Source organism: Giraffa tippelskirchi, chromosome 11 (genome assembly GCF_054371585.1).
Source record: "Giraffa tippelskirchi isolate mGirTip1 chromosome 11, T2T-mGirTip1v1.2.pri, whole genome shotgun sequence".
In the NCBI taxonomy this organism is placed as follows: domain Eukaryota; kingdom Metazoa; phylum Chordata; class Mammalia; order Artiodactyla; family Giraffidae; genus Giraffa; species Giraffa tippelskirchi.
The window spans coordinates 49,954,549-49,970,197 of NC_137285.1; the positions used below are offsets into that span (position 1 = coordinate 49,954,549).

General features: G+C 38.1%; 1 protein-coding gene across 50 annotated transcripts in view; it reads right to left on the reverse strand.

Moving 5' to 3' along the window:
* Window positions 1-15,649, reverse strand: part of ELF2 (E74 like ETS transcription factor 2) — a 96,040-nt gene that overhangs the window by 18,085 nt on the left and 62,306 nt on the right. For 4 of the 50 annotated variants that reach the window (XM_081540576.1, XM_081540571.1, XM_081540572.1 and 1 more), the window contains exon 1: window positions 1,749-1,938. The exons of 43 other annotated variants lie outside the window; for them this stretch is intronic. In XM_081540576.1, coding sequence (XP_081396702.1) covers window positions 1,749-1,806 — 58 coding nt within the window. In that variant the 5' untranslated portion in view covers window positions 1,807-1,938. Of the gene's footprint in view, window positions 1-333; window positions 580-1,385; window positions 1,559-1,748; window positions 1,939-15,649 lie in introns of those variants that run through there. 3 more of the 50 variants (XM_081540575.1, XM_081540568.1, XM_081540578.1) reach the window with 2 other exon arrangements.

A 15,649-nucleotide genomic window follows, 5' to 3' on the forward strand; every position in this document is an offset into this window, starting at 1 on the left:
TGTTAGCACCAATAATATAAAGCCAAAAATTCCATCCCTTAATTCATAGTTATCATTAATAAACTGAACGTACACAAAGGGACCAAGTTCTCATTGTACTCTGCCCCTTTTTCGTTAATATTTAAGATCTTGCTCTAATCAGAAAATAACTGTCAAATGTGCTTTCATCACTACTCACTGTGATTTCTCTTTGGAAATGTGCAGTGTTACATTTTAAAGATTAAGTTCTGTTAAATATACATGTATGATTTCTCCCAATCGAATTGAAACAGTTTCACCAACCAAACTAACTTCACTACCTAAAAACAATGGATGGAAAACAGACGGTAAGACCTTTTACAGCAATGCTCTTCGATGAATATTTCCCATCTTCCAATTCCCATCGATGGCGATATGAAATAGAACCCAAGGAAAGGAACATTTATGCTCACTACAGTAAGTAAATCGTATTCAAGCACTGCTACGCCTATTCAGGGCTCTCACTGCGCTGTCTGCTATTAAGTAAAGCTGCTTTTTCTATGTAACTTAAGTCCGTGCCCTTCCGCTGCAGCAGTGGCGCTGCACATCCCCCACCCCCGCGGCCACTTCCGTGTTTACACTCCTCTTCCCTCCAATTCCATGCGTACATTGTCAGCTTCACTCCCGCCCAATCTTCATTGGCCCAGCGCGGGCCCGGAGTCCCGCCCCCAGAAACCAACGTTCTTATTTGGAACAACTCAGCGAGCAGATTGGAACCAAAGGCCTGTCAATCCCGTCCGTTCTGTCCTCTCCTAGGCGCTTCCGCTAAGGTGGGAGGCTTGGGGGGGAGGGGAAAAGGGGGCAATTCCTTGCGGAGACTTCCCTAGGGCCAAGACTCCCTCCCGCCCGCCCCACCTTCACCCGCTGTTTACCAAAATAAACGTTCTTCTCTGACGCCCCAACGCTCCGGGGCAGGGGTACAAAATACATTCCGTGTCTTTTCCATTCTCCCCCCCTAAAAAAAACAACCCACGAGGGAAGGGGCATAAACCTACTTCTCCACTGCCGCCCACTAAACGAGGAAAGGGAGGCGGGCCCTTGAGAGAAACACCACCCCGGGCCGCTCCACGTTATTAAGTGACCCTTTCCAGAACCGTTACTCCTGAGACCGCACAAGGTGGGGATGTGAGGGCGAGGGTCAGAGGGTGTTTTTTTTTTTTTTTGGCGCGTATCGATGTACCGGACATGGCACGGGGCTGCCTCGTCCATGCGGAAGTCGAGGATTTGTGGACCAAGTCTGAAAGAAGGACGGGGCGGGAGTGGCGAGCGTCCACCCGAGAAGCCCGCCGCCCCCGACCGCGGGCAGTAGCGGCCTCTCGGGTCAGACAGCGTGGCAGGCGCTACCGGGAGACAACAGCCTCACTCACTTCCTGGTTCCTCAGCAACTGGGGTGAAGCGCACAACTCGTCCGCCCCCGAGTCCCCAACTTAACTGCGGTTCCGTTCCCCGGCACCCGCTGCCAGCGCTCCGCCCGGCAGCTGCCACCACTGCTACACAAACCCACCCTGGAGCGACAGCGCCGGATTCGAGGCAGGTTACTCTCCAAGGTGATCACTTCCTGATTCGTCGCCTCCATTACTTCATTCACTACCCCCCTTTCCCCCGGCCGCCCCAGTGACTGATGGACATGGTCCCCCCTGCACTGACCGCTACAGGGGAGCCACCCCGCCTCCTGTGCACCCCCTCTCCTGCTGCACTGATGCACCAGAGGAAAGTTCCCCTGTCCTTACCAGCCCGGATGAGCAGATCCAGCTGGTTCGTGGGTCCCTCATGCAGAGACGTCGCCATGTTTATCCCGGGGCTGGAGCTGCTGCTTCACATTGACTTACACCGTGAGCAGCGGCGGCAGGGGAGGAGGCGGAACCCGCGGCCGGAGACACACGCCGTGCGGCCGACACACACTCACGCACTCGCACACTCAGACGCCCGGATCCTTGCGCGTCCTCCGACAGGAAGCCGAGGCCGGCCCGCCTCCCGCCGCCGGGCTGAGAAACCCCACCACCTAACGGCAGGGGCGGCGGCGGCGGCCGTCTCGGCTGGCAACGCGATCCTTCCGCCCCGCGCCCAGACAGGAAGTCCCGGACGCCCGCCCAGCGGCCGCGGCCCGCAGCAGAGAGGGACACCTGAGGCTGGAAGTCGCCCCGGGAGCCGCGGTAGGACGAGGCCCCTCGGCAGGAAACAGCACATTTCACGCTCTGCGGAAGAAAAGTCTGCAGTTGTCCCCACTCTAGAAAAGAGTCATTAATCAAATTTTCTTTCTGGAAGAGCTAATCCTAGTGCTGCAGCTGTAAATAAAGGTAGCTGTTTAACTTGTTTGGCCATGTCAAAGCTTATGTTACATGTAACCCGTTCACTTGAAAGCCTGCACTTTAAAACAGGAATACCAACTAAAAAAAGTCATACCCGGAAAACATTATAAAAGCTTTCCTTGAACAAAGTAAGGAGCATCCAATTACTCTCAGGGACCGACTTTGTCCTTTCCCCTCTGCAGAAGTGTTAGCACTCTAGACAACTATTTATTAACAAACAACAGAACGTGCCAACCTCTGAGAGATTAGATTATCCTCCCCCAGTTTGCTAGTCATGAAGTTTATGTACCCTCTTATATTTCTATTTGGTTCATTTGGAAGCAAACGTATTTCCATCATCTACTTTTAAAGGTCTTTTTGATAAAACTAACGTTATTACAAATAACGTACATATTAAAATACAGTAGAAGCAGGAGCTAAATTGCCACTTAGTGACTACAAACTTACAACACAAGAAATCAAGCCTATAAAATGACTTAGATGAAGCTTCATTAAAACACACACACACACACAAAATGCTTTCTTGGTTTCAGAGTTTCATAACATTAAAAAAAAAAAAAAACTGAAACAAAATGTTGCCCTATAGTTTCTACACAAAACATAAAACAGTGCCTCCCTCCGGAATAAGTGTTCGAAAAGTATTTGCTGAATAAATAAAAGAAAATTTTGCTACTTATTTTGAATAACAAGGTATAATTTTTATGATCTAAATTGAATGAACTATGCTGATAACTACAGAAAAAACGTTTTCCAGTAGTAGTATTAATACACTGTCATTTTACAAATATTTGCCCAACATGTCAGTGCAACTTCAGAGTAGATTACACAGTCCATGACTTTTCTTCTAAATACTCATTGATTCCCTTGGGCCTTTCCCCTAGTCCTACCACCATAATCCCCAGCTCCCGAAAAAGAACTTATCTGACATTTCCAAAGTACAACCTTCCCTTAAACCAAACAGCGATTTCTTTCCTGTAGTTAGGTAAACTTGCCACCTATTGGACAAAAAAAACCTGTATGATTGGTCGCTTTTATTTTTTTTAATTTCTAGTTAATTTAAAATAAGGATCATCCATCTACCAGCAGGCAGTTATCATAAACGGAGCGTTTCCAGATGAGAGGATGATAAGGAATACTAAGGAGCTAATTTCTAGCTTTAGACAGAACACTGAAATTGGTAACAAACCCGAATTTCCACTCTTATCAATCAATAGATATTAATATGTTTTGAAAAGAAGAGAGTAAGGAAAGCCAAAGGTTTATTTTTTTCTGGAGGCAACAGTTTGACTTAGCTGAAAAGGAAACAAATTCTCTTCTCACTGTGGGAGTCACTTTGAAGCCTCATACATAACTTTCATCTTACTATTTGCTTCTTGAAGTATATCTTTTAAGGAAGATAACAGTGTGTGTCTGTGTATTTTACTCTGGGTATATCTTAATTAAGGGGATTCCCTAGTGGCTCAGTAATTATCTGCCTGCCAATGCAGGAGATGTGGGTTTGATCCCTAGGTAGGGAAGATCCCTGGGAGAAGGAAATGGCAACCCATTCCAGTATTCTTGCCTGGGAAATCCCATGGACAGAGGTGCCTGTTGGGCTATACAGTTCATGGGGTCATGAAAGAGTCAGACATGACTCAGCTACTAAACAACAACAGAATCTTAATGATATAGACACATATCTGCCTTATATTTTAACTTCTAAGGGAACAGAAGCTGTGTCTATTCCTGCATAATACTTCACAGTTAATATATACACATATATAATATTTATGAAATATTAATACAAATTATGCACAAAGGCTAGAAAATATTCCTATGTATGTAAAGCTCTTTTGAAACATAATTCCCTAGAGTTTAATGCAATTCTGTTTTGGTCCTGTAACTAGGCTTTCAAAAGCCACCAATATAATAGGAATAGCAAGCAAGGTGAGACCAAGTTACAAAATGGATGAAAAGTTAAAATCCACTTTACTATTTTATAAATTATAGCTGCTGGAAATATAAACTGGTACAAACTTTCAAGAAAGCAATGAGTGTCAGATATCAAGAGTCTTAAAGAGGTAAATATATACTGATCTAGGAATTTCATTTCCAGGGCCTAGCTTGAGGAAATAATCAAGAAATTCAATGGATTGTTTTATTAAAAACATGTTCAAAGAATTTTTAACAACTTGGTAAAATGTTAAAATATAAATGTGGCAGGACTAAAATATAATGCATTTGTTCCATACAATATCACTCAAGCCATGTAGACTGTAAAAATATGTGTATATTATGCATATATGTATGTATATATACACATTCACATACATACATCTGCATTTCTGAAGTCTTCAAGATTAAGCAGATATTCATAAGCAGAATTTTAAAAATTGAGTAAGAGTAGTTAGGTTAGCATGGTAGAAACTTTAGAGCAAATTCATAACCTGCTCATAACATTGCAGAAAGACATCCTCTATGTCAAAGTATTGCTATGATCTAGTAGGGAAAAAAGGTAAATAACCTTTACTGAAATCAAAGCCACCACCTTCAGTTTTTTTCACTTATTCTGCTTTACATTTCTGTAACAGATATTACCACTGTGCTCATTTTATAGATGAGGAATGTTGAGCAAGGTCATGGTGTTCAAGAGAAGCAGAGCCAGGATTTGAACCCAAGAACTCCTAACTCCAGAGCCCTTACTTTCAAACACTTCCCCAAGCTCCAAAGTAACAATGCTTGTTTATCCATTATGATGCATTTAGTACCTACTTTTCTGAAAATTCCTTAATATTCCTTCCTTCAAGAGGTAGACTATAATTTCCCTCTCTCCCTTTGAGTGTAGGCTGAACTAGATGGACTTCAGAAAGTGCTTGATCTCTTGCTTTTGGGTCAATCTGAGGAAGCATCTCTGTGGAGAGGCCCCATTAGACAAGGAACAATGGCAGCCTGCCAACGGTCCTGCGACTGAACTCGCTAGGACATAAACCCTCCAGCCCTAATCAGGCCCTCAGGTGATTCCATCCTCATGAAAGATCCTGAGTTAGGAACCATGAAGGTAAGTCAATCCCCAATCCTTAATCTTAAAAACTAGATAGTATAATGTTTATTGTTTTAAGCTGCTAAATTTGGGATGATTTGTTAATCAGCAAAAGATAATTAACACAGAAAAGGAGCAGTTTAAACTCCCAACTTGTCACATTTTACAGCTTAAAGAAAGAAGGGAAAAGTTTAAAAATGACCTGTGACTTTCAACTACAGAGTCCTGAGCAGTTCTTTCCATGTCTGTCTTTATACTCTGAGCATCAATTCTTTCATCCTCCAGCCTCTCCATTTTAAAAATAAGTCGTCAAAATATAATCATTACCATTAAAGTCTAATATGAATGAATGAACGAATGAATGTATGTGTACTCAGTCGTGTCCAACTATTTGTGATGCCATGGACTATAGCCCACCAGGCTAATCTGCCCATAGAATTTTCCCAGCAAGAATACTGGAGTAGGTTGCCATGTCCTCCTCCAGGGGATCTTCCTCACAGAGGGATCAAACCCACATCTCCTGAAGCTCTGGCATTGGCAAGCGGATTTTTTTTTTAACCACTGAGCTACCTAGGAATCCAGGTCTAATATAACTGAAAATAATTAGATACCCTTGGGTATTTGAATGATTTTATGGTCCTGGAATAACCAAGATGGTAAAAATTCTTTAGAGGTATGTAAACGTACAATTGTTTCTTACACCATACTGGTTTTAATGTTTTTTAGCTATTCTGGTTATTTCCTTTGTATTTTTTCTTTATCTAGAAAAGAGAATCATAAAATGTTATGGTTGAAAAGATGCCTAGAGACCACATCACCTAGAGATTTTGAAAAAATTAAGGACCTGAACTGAACATCACGATCTCTTTTCCTGACTTCCATGAATCAAATGTATTACACTTGAAAGCCAAATATGTAACTGTGTGCGCCATCAGATGCAAGTACCAAGGGCAACAGGCTTTAAAAAAACTACAGGTAGGAATCAAATGAAGGAGACATTTTATCCATTTAATGTCATATACACTTAACATCCTATAATTTTGGAGAAGGATAAAAACTTCCTATTTTAGTGATAGTAACTCTGTAACCACCAATGGGAGGGTTATTTGAGAATCACCGGCTTTATCCAATGCCCTATTTTACACATCAGGAAACTGAAACCCCAAGAAGTTAAATAATTTAACCGAAGTTACATGGTAGCTTATGATTTCGAGGTTAAAAATTCTACAAAACAATCTATAAAACTCAGAAGTTATAAAATGGGTGAAAAACCCATTTTGCCATTTTGTAAGTTATAAAGTGTTGATGTTTTACTTTTAATGTCAAAGCTAGAGCAATGGTTAAGAGTATACCTGAGAAATTAAGAAAAAACTGAAAAAAAATTTTGAGCAGTGAATGGTGGGAGAACAACAAGAGGGGGTCAAACAGTCTAAGTTTTTCTAATACAGCCAAACTAACAATGAAACTCAAAGCTTGGGGTATGGTGTGTTGGGCATGTTTAGCAGGGAAAAAAAGGTCATGAAAACTAAGATTTAAGAAAAACATATCTATCAGGACAACAAGCTAGAATCAAGAGATTTAGGACCATTACGTAAAGCTCAGTTCGTCAATGCTGGGAGACAGACAAATACATAGAGGTGTGTAAGTCTGTAGACTGACCAAGAGAAAAGACAGACGATTTCATATGTTGTTAAACTACTGTGGCTAACTCTCTATTTTTAGTTATTTATAATACTGATACATTTTATTTAATATTATAGTTAGGTTTTATAAAATATTATTAAAATGAAGATGCTTGAACACACATTATATTCACATATCCATTCGTTTATTCAACAAATAATTAACTAGCACTTACTTTGAGCAAGGAAGTATTGTAGGCACTCTGTACAACACTTTCTGTTGTAGGCACCTACTACTACATCTGGTAGCACTGAAGTAGATAACAAAACAAAAAAAATTAAGCCTTCTCAATTCACACAGAACCTCTACCAAGGGTGAAATTCTTAGACAAGTGTGATATACAAAATTGCCTATACATGAAATTAGAGTAGTAATGAGTATATCCTACATTTACATGTATAAAAGCCTTCATAAGGTATGAATATTTGATAGGAGGTTCATAAAGGAAAAATTGTTAGCAAAATATTTTGTTAGCAAAAAATAGCATTTTTTTTCTGAAGAAAAGAACTGTGACTATTCAGATTCTCAAGGAGGTCTATGATTCCCAAAAGTTATTTTATCATAAATTTTTCTCCCCATATGCATTTATGGACCATAAAAACCTATGATGAGTAAGGATCCAGCATGTACCATTTTTGAAACTGATAATCTAGCTTAGTTTTATTCATGTTTTTTGCATTTTTACTTAAGCCCTCCCTGGGCCAAACTCTCTTTGAGCCTGCTGATTCTTCACTTTATGGTTTATACTATGCAAAAAACTTTCTAATCCTTAGCAGCCACTCCTAGAACAACACATCAACTGATTCTTGTAGCTGGTCTTTTCTAATGGATGTTGGACAAATAATTGTCTTCCAAAAGCATTTATTAAGTACTCTTATGCGTATGACACCATACAAGGTAAGTTAAAATGGTTAATGATCTATTTTATATAACATTTATAACAACTGATTTCCAGGACTTGGGTTCTTTATTTTTATTAGGGAATGTATCTTGAATACTCTGGAAATTGTTTTCAATTCCTGTGAAAGTACAAGGGCTATGCATGATTCTTGTTCGGCATATTTATGAAAACATTTACAGTGGAGTTCTTAACTAAAACATACGGCAACTCTAAGTCAAATTCTATTTGTATTCTAAAAGGAATATTTAAATTAACTAATTTCTTCTCCTGTTACAATATATCTTCTGCACCTACCCACTGAAAAGTTCTTCAAAAGTTCCTTCAAGCTTTTAACTGCCAAGCCCAAGGACCTCTTCTTAGTTTTCACCTGACACTACCTCTTCAAACCAATGACATTTTTGACTATCCATTATTAACCTTCTTCCCTTCATATGACTTTCACAATAAAAGATCGTCTGACAGTGTTTTTTTCCTCTTTTCTTCAGTTGACTTAGCCTACATCTGCACAACCCTCAAATGTGACTGTTCTTCCAAAGCATAAGCCTTAGCCAGCTTCTCTCTTCATTCTCCACTCTCTGAAGAATGACAGTTAATATCCACATACCACCATGACTTTCAATATTATTTCTAAACTAACTCAAAAATTAGCATCTCTAGGCTTGACTTAATTTTTTCTTTTTTTTTTTAGGTCTAAGTTCTAATTTCCAGTTGTATGGTAAATGTCTTTATTTGGATAACCCACTGGTATCAAGGTCTTTTACCTACAAATCTCCTTTGTTTCCTCTATCAATAACATTACATCATCCCAGGCTAGAAATCTTGAGTCATCTGTCTATGTTCCTAGTTTAGAAAGTCATCTATTAAGCAACCTAGAGGTCCATCAACAGATGAATGGATACAGAAATTGCAGTACATATATACAATGGAATATTATTTAGCTATACAAAAGAACACATTTGAGTCAGTCCTAATGAGGTGGATGGACCTAGAGTCTATTAGAGTGAAGTAAGTCAGAGAAACAAATATCATATATTAACACATGCATATGGAAGACACAGACATAGAGAACAGACTTGTGGATACAGTGAGGGAATGTGAGGGTGGAATGAATTGAGAAAATAGCAAGGAAACATATACATTACCATATGTAAAACAGACAGTAAGTGGGAATTTGCTGTGTGACACAGGGAACTCAAGCCAGTGCTCTGTGACAACCTAGAGGGGTGGGATGGGGAAGGAGATGGGAGGGGGGTTCAGGATGGAGGGGATATGTGTATACCTGTGGCTGATTCAAGCTGGTGTGTGGCAGAAGCTGACACAAAATTGTAAAGCAATTATTCTCCAGTAAAAAAAAAAATTTTAAAAGAAAGTCATATAATTTTTGAGGAAATTTTAAAATGTATGTGAAATTACCAAAAAAAAAAAAAACCAAACATATATATAAAAAACAGACAGTTCATGGCCCCACCATCCAGAACAAACAACTGTAATCATTTTGTTATTTATACTTGAAAGTGTTGTTTCTCCCTAAGAAATAGTACATTACAAATGAAGATAATAACACCTTTGAGAACTATCCCGTCTTCATTCACCATTCTCTCTCTCCCAGGAAACCATTATCATGAGTTTCTGTGTATATTCTTCCAGCCTATTCTGTATACTTTTACGTGTTCACATGTGTGTGCATATATCCCAGAATGACATACAGTATTATTTTACATGCTTTGTGTACATAAATGACATTATACTATATATGCCATTCTAAAATTTGCTTTTTTCATTCAAGATTCACATTCTACCCATGTTATTATAAGTAGATATAGCTATGCTTTTTACATACTTCAAATTATCCCAGGGCATAAATATACCCCATTTTGTTAAAAAAATTATCTACTCATAGGCAAATAAAATTGTTCCCATTTTTCACTTTTATAAACAATGCTACAAAAAAAGAATCCTATCTATGTTTTCTTAAGCATGCATGCTACAGTCTCTCCATAGTACAAACGCACAGAGAGAATTTTTAGGTCAAAGAATAAGTGCATTTTTAATTTATCTGTTACTCTTTCCAAAGTAGCAGTTTAAGTCTAAAATACTGCTAGTAATGTGTCAGAGTTCCCATTTTTCTTCCATTCTTGTCAATACAAAATATAATCAGATTTTTAAAATGTTTGCCATCTGCTGGATGGCAGGAAAATTTTCACTGCTGTATTAATTTGCATGTACCTAGTAAGTACTGAGAATAAACATTTTTTTCATATACTTACTGGCCATTAACGTTTCTCCTATGAATTTTCTATTCATATCCTTTGTCATCTTTCTATGACACTTTCTGTCTTACTTATGTGTAGAATGTTAACATCTAGTGTAATAACACTCATTATCTAGTGTATTCTAGATAATAATCATTCAGACAAGTGTTCTAAATATCTTCTGCCAGCCTGCTGTTTGACTTTACTGGTTGGTCTACGGTATCCTCTGTCCTACAAAAATTTTAAGTTTTGATACAAACTAATGTGTGCTATCATTTCCAGTGTATTTTAAATAGCCCATAAAATAAAAGGGGAATCATAAAGTAGTTAAGAAATATTTAGAAATTAATTACAATAAAAATACAATATGTGAAACTATATGCAACACAGCTAAAATTCAGTACTTAGATACCAGGAAATGAAAAGGTTTAAAAATAAATAAGCTAAACATTCAGCAATAAAGATGGAAAAAAAGAAGAAAGAAAATAATAAAAAGCAGGAAAAATGAAATAGCAATAATTTTCAAAAATACAAAAAGTCACAAAATCAAAATTTGATTTTGGAAAGGTTAATAAAACAGATAGACCTCTGCAAGAGTTACCAAGAAAAAAAGGTACAAATATGATACAAGAACAAAAGGGGAAAAATAACCACAGATACAATACATATAAAAATAATAAATCAGAAAAAAATAAAAAATAAAAAATAAAATAAATCAGGATTATGAACAATTACACACTAACAAAGTTGAAATCTGGATGAACTGTATAAAGAAACTGTGTAACTTGTAAAAGGAAAAAAATTGAATAGAATAGTAAGCGGCAAAGAAATTAAAACGTAGTCTTAAACCTCTTTTACAAAAACAAAAAAAATTACAGGCTTAAATGTCCTTTTAAGAAAATTCCAGCAAAATTTTAAATTAATTCTTATCTTATGAAACTGTTACAGAAAAATTAAAAAAGTGAAAGCAACCTAGATTATTTTATGAGCCTAGTGTGATCTCGATTCCAAAATTAGATAAAGATAATACAAGAAATTGTAGTTCCATACTACTTATGAAAGGCCCTTAACTAACAGTAAAACAAGAGCAAAATGATGTATCCTCAAATGCAAGGAGAGTTCAATGCCTAAGAATTCTTCAATTAACTGATCATATTAATGAAGAAAAATCATAACTTATCAAAGAATGCTGAATAAGCATCTGATAGGATTCATGAATAACTAACACAAAAGCAAAACCAATGTCCTACATGGAAATTCCTTAACCTAGTATATATTATATATAAAACCTACAACAAACACTAAACTTCAGGTTGAAACTTCAGATACATTTTCAAGATTTAGGAAGAAAACAGGAGTGCAAATGAGAATGTAAATTGGTAGAGCCACTTGGAGAAGGAAATGGCAACCCACTCCAGTACCCTTGCCTAGAAAATCCCATGGACGGAGGAGCTTGGTGCAGGCTACTGTCCATAGGGTCGCAAAGAGTCGGGCAAGACTGAGCAACTTCACTTCACTTCACTTCTTCACTGTGGAAAACACTATGGAGGTTCCTCAAAAAACTAAAAATAGAACTGCCATATGATCCAGCAATTTCACTCCTGGGTATATATTCAAAGAAAACAAAAACACTAATTCAAAAAGATAATATGCTCCCCAATGTTCACAGCAGCATTATTTACAACAGTGAAGATACAAAGCAGTCAAAGTGTCAACCAACCTATGAATGGATAAAGAAGATGTGGTGTGTTTATGGAGACAGACAGACACTCAGACACACAGACACACACACACATATATATATATACAGGAATACTACTCAGCCACAAAAAAGGAATGAAATTTTGCTGTTTGCAACTTGGAATGTTATTATGCTTGGTGAAGTAAGTCAGAGAAAGACAAATACTGTATATCACTGATATAAGAAATCCAAAATAATTAAATTGTTATTAAATTAATTTGTTATTATAACAAAAAGAAACAGACTCAAAGATATAGAAAAGGAGTGGAGAATGGAGAGGGGGAGGGGCAAAATAGGAGTAAGGGACTAAGAGGTACAAACTACTATGTATAAAAATAAGCTGTTATAAAGCACAGGAAACATAGCCAATATTTTACAATACCTATAAATATAGCATAACCTTTAATAATTATGAATCACTATTGTACACCTGAGACATACAATGTATATTATTAGTTAACTACACCTCATTTAAAAATTTTTCTAATTAAAAAAAATTTTAAGAGAAAATCCATTACCAAAAAAAAAAAACACCCCAAGAAATGCCAATTAATATAACTACTCTAACATATTAGAGTTTCTTGATCAACATCTTAAGAAATAAAAAGAAGATGATTGGAGATAAGAGAGAAGAAGGCTGAGTTGTTCCAGCTGAGACCATTCTAGGCCATTAAGCTCCCAGTTGATCCACACACAACCACAAACAGGAGAATAAAATGTGGCGGATGTCTATCAGGGAGAGCTGTGCAGCAGTTAGAAACAACAGATTGGATATGTACAAAGCAACGTGAATGGATATTAAGAATAGCACTTACTAAAAACCAGACTAAGACACACAATACCATTTCTATAAACTTTAAATTTATACAATAGGATATACATACAGTTGTTGTTCAGTCACTAAGTTGTGTCCGACTCTTTGCGACCCCATGGGCTACAGAACGCCAGGGTTCTCTGTCCATCACTATCTCCCTGAGTTTACTCAAACTCATGTCTATATATACAGTTAATACACTAAAAAATACCCATTAATCAAATTAAATTTGATGGTTATGAGGGAGGAAAAGTGGATTTTTACATAAATAAAAGGGATAAAGAGGAATAAACAAATCAATTGAAAAAATAAAGGTATGAAACATGGATCTATTAATATTTTACTTTTCTCTCTATAAAAAGCTAGCTGTCCTAACATAATTTATTGAAAAATTCTTCCTTTCTGTAAACCCAGTCTATTATATACCAGGCATAAATTTATGCTTACTGTGTTTCTGGGCTCTCTAGTCTTCTCTTCTGTTCTACCCAACTACTCATCTGTGGGCCAATAACACATTCAAAAATTTTACATAATTTTATGACTGGGGGGTAAGTAGCACACATTTTGTTCTTTTGCAGTATAGACTACTTTTGGATCTCTATCTAACAGTTTGTCAATTCCACCAAAAACAAGTCCTCTTAGAATTTTGACTGGAATTGTATTGAATTTATAGATTAATAGGGGAAAAATTAACAGTTTTACCATGTCTAGTTTTCCATATGTTTACGGGTTAAAGATTAAAGGAACCAATAAAATCGGTCTGGTCTTTTTTTCTATTGTTTCTTAAGGAAGTTGTGGATCTCTTCATTTAGTTATGTCCCTCCATAAAGTAAAGTTCTTATTTTCATACAGGTATTGCACATCAGTTCAGTTCAGTCATTCAGTCATGTCCGACTCTTTCTGACTCCATGAATCGCAGCACACCAGGCCTCCCTGTCCATCACCAACTCCTGGAGTTTACCCAAATTCATGTCCATCAAGTCAGTGATGCCATCCAGCCATCTCATCCTCTGTCATCCCCTTCTCCTCCTGCCCCCAACCCTTCCTAGCATCAGGGTCTTTTCCAATGAGTCAACTCTTCGCATGAGGGGGCCAAAGTATTGGAGTTTCAGCTTCAACATCAGTCCTTCCAATGAACACCCAGGACTGATCTCTTTTAGGATGGACTGGTTGGATCTCCTTGCAGTCCAAGGGACTCTCAAGAGTCTTCTCCAACACCACAGTTCAAAAGCATCAATTATTCGGCGCTCAGCTTTCTTCACAGTCCAACTCTCACATCCATACATGACAACTGGAAAAACCATAGCCTTGACTAGACGGACCTTTGTTGGCAAAATAATGTCTCTGCTTTTAAATATGCTATCTAGGTTGGTCATAACTTTCCTTCCAAGGAGTAAGGGTCTTTTAATTTCATGGCTGCAATCACCATCAGCAGTGATTCTGGAGCCCCCCCAAAAAAAGTCTGACACTGTTTCCACTGTTTCCCCATCTATTTCCCATGAAGTGATGGCACCAGATGCCATGATCTTAGTTTTCTGAATGTTGAGCTTTAAGCCAACTTTTTCACTCTCCTCTCTCACTTTCATCAAGAGACTTTTTAGTTCTTCTTCACTTTCTGCCATAAGGGTGGTGTCATCTGCATATCTGAGGTGACTGATATTTCTCCCAGCAATCTTGATTCCAGCTTGTGTTTCTTCCAGCCCAGCGTTTCTCATGATGTACTCTGCATATAAATTAAATAAGCAGAGTGACAATATACAGCCTTGATGTACTCCTTTCCCAACTTGGAACCAGTCTGTTGTTCCATGTCCAGCTATAACTGTTGCTTCCTGACCTGCATACAGGTTTCTCAAGAGGCAGGTCAGGTGGTTTGGTATTCCCATCTCTTTCAGAATTTTCCACAGTTTATTGTGATCCACACAGTCAAAGGCTTTGGCATAGTCAAAAAGTAGAAAGAGATGCTTTTCTGGAACTCTCTTGCTTTTTCAATGATCCAGCGGATGTTGGCAGTTTGACCTCTGGTTCCTCTGCCTTTTCTAAAACCAGCTTGAACATCTGGAAATTCACAGTTCACGTATTGCTGAAGTCTGGTTTGGAGAATTTTGAGCATTACTTTCCTAGCGTGTGAGATAAGTGCAATTGTGTGGTAGTTTGAGCATTCTTTGGCATTGCCTTTCTTTGGGATTGGAATGAAAACTGACCTTTTCCAGTCCTGTGGCCACTGCTGAGTTTTCCAGATTTGCTGGCATATCGAGTGCAGCACTTTCACGGCATCATCTTTCAGGATTTGAAATAGCTCAACTGGAATTCCATCACCTCCACTAGCTTTGTTCGTAGTGATGCTTCCTAAGGCCCACTTGACTTCACATTCCAGGATGTCTGGCTCTAGGTGAGTGATCACACCATTGTGATTATCCGGGTCATGAAGATCTTTTTTGTACAGTTCTTCTGTGTATTCCTGCCACCTCTTCTTAGTATCTTCTGCTTCTCTTAGGTCCACACCATTTCTGTCCTTTATCAAGCCCATCTTTGCAATGAAATATTCCCTTGGTATCTCTAATTGCATATACCTGTACTAATTAAATTTTTAAAACTATGTGAATGGGATCTTTTTTGTCTCGTTGCTCTGGTATACACAGCAATCCTGATGAACCTTCTAAGCAATTTTAAAATCTATTTGTTGTTATTGTTAAGTTGCTCAGTAGTCGTAGTGCACAGGCTTAGGTGCTCTGCTGCTTGACGGATCTTCCTGGACCAGGGATTGAACCCATGTGCCCTGCATTAGCAGGCGGATTCTTTACCACTGGACTACCAGGGAAGTTCAAAATAGCGTATTTTGAATGATACTGATGTTTCTAGACATAGTTGAGATTTTGCTATGACAGTCACTGTTGAGATTCTGCTATGACAGT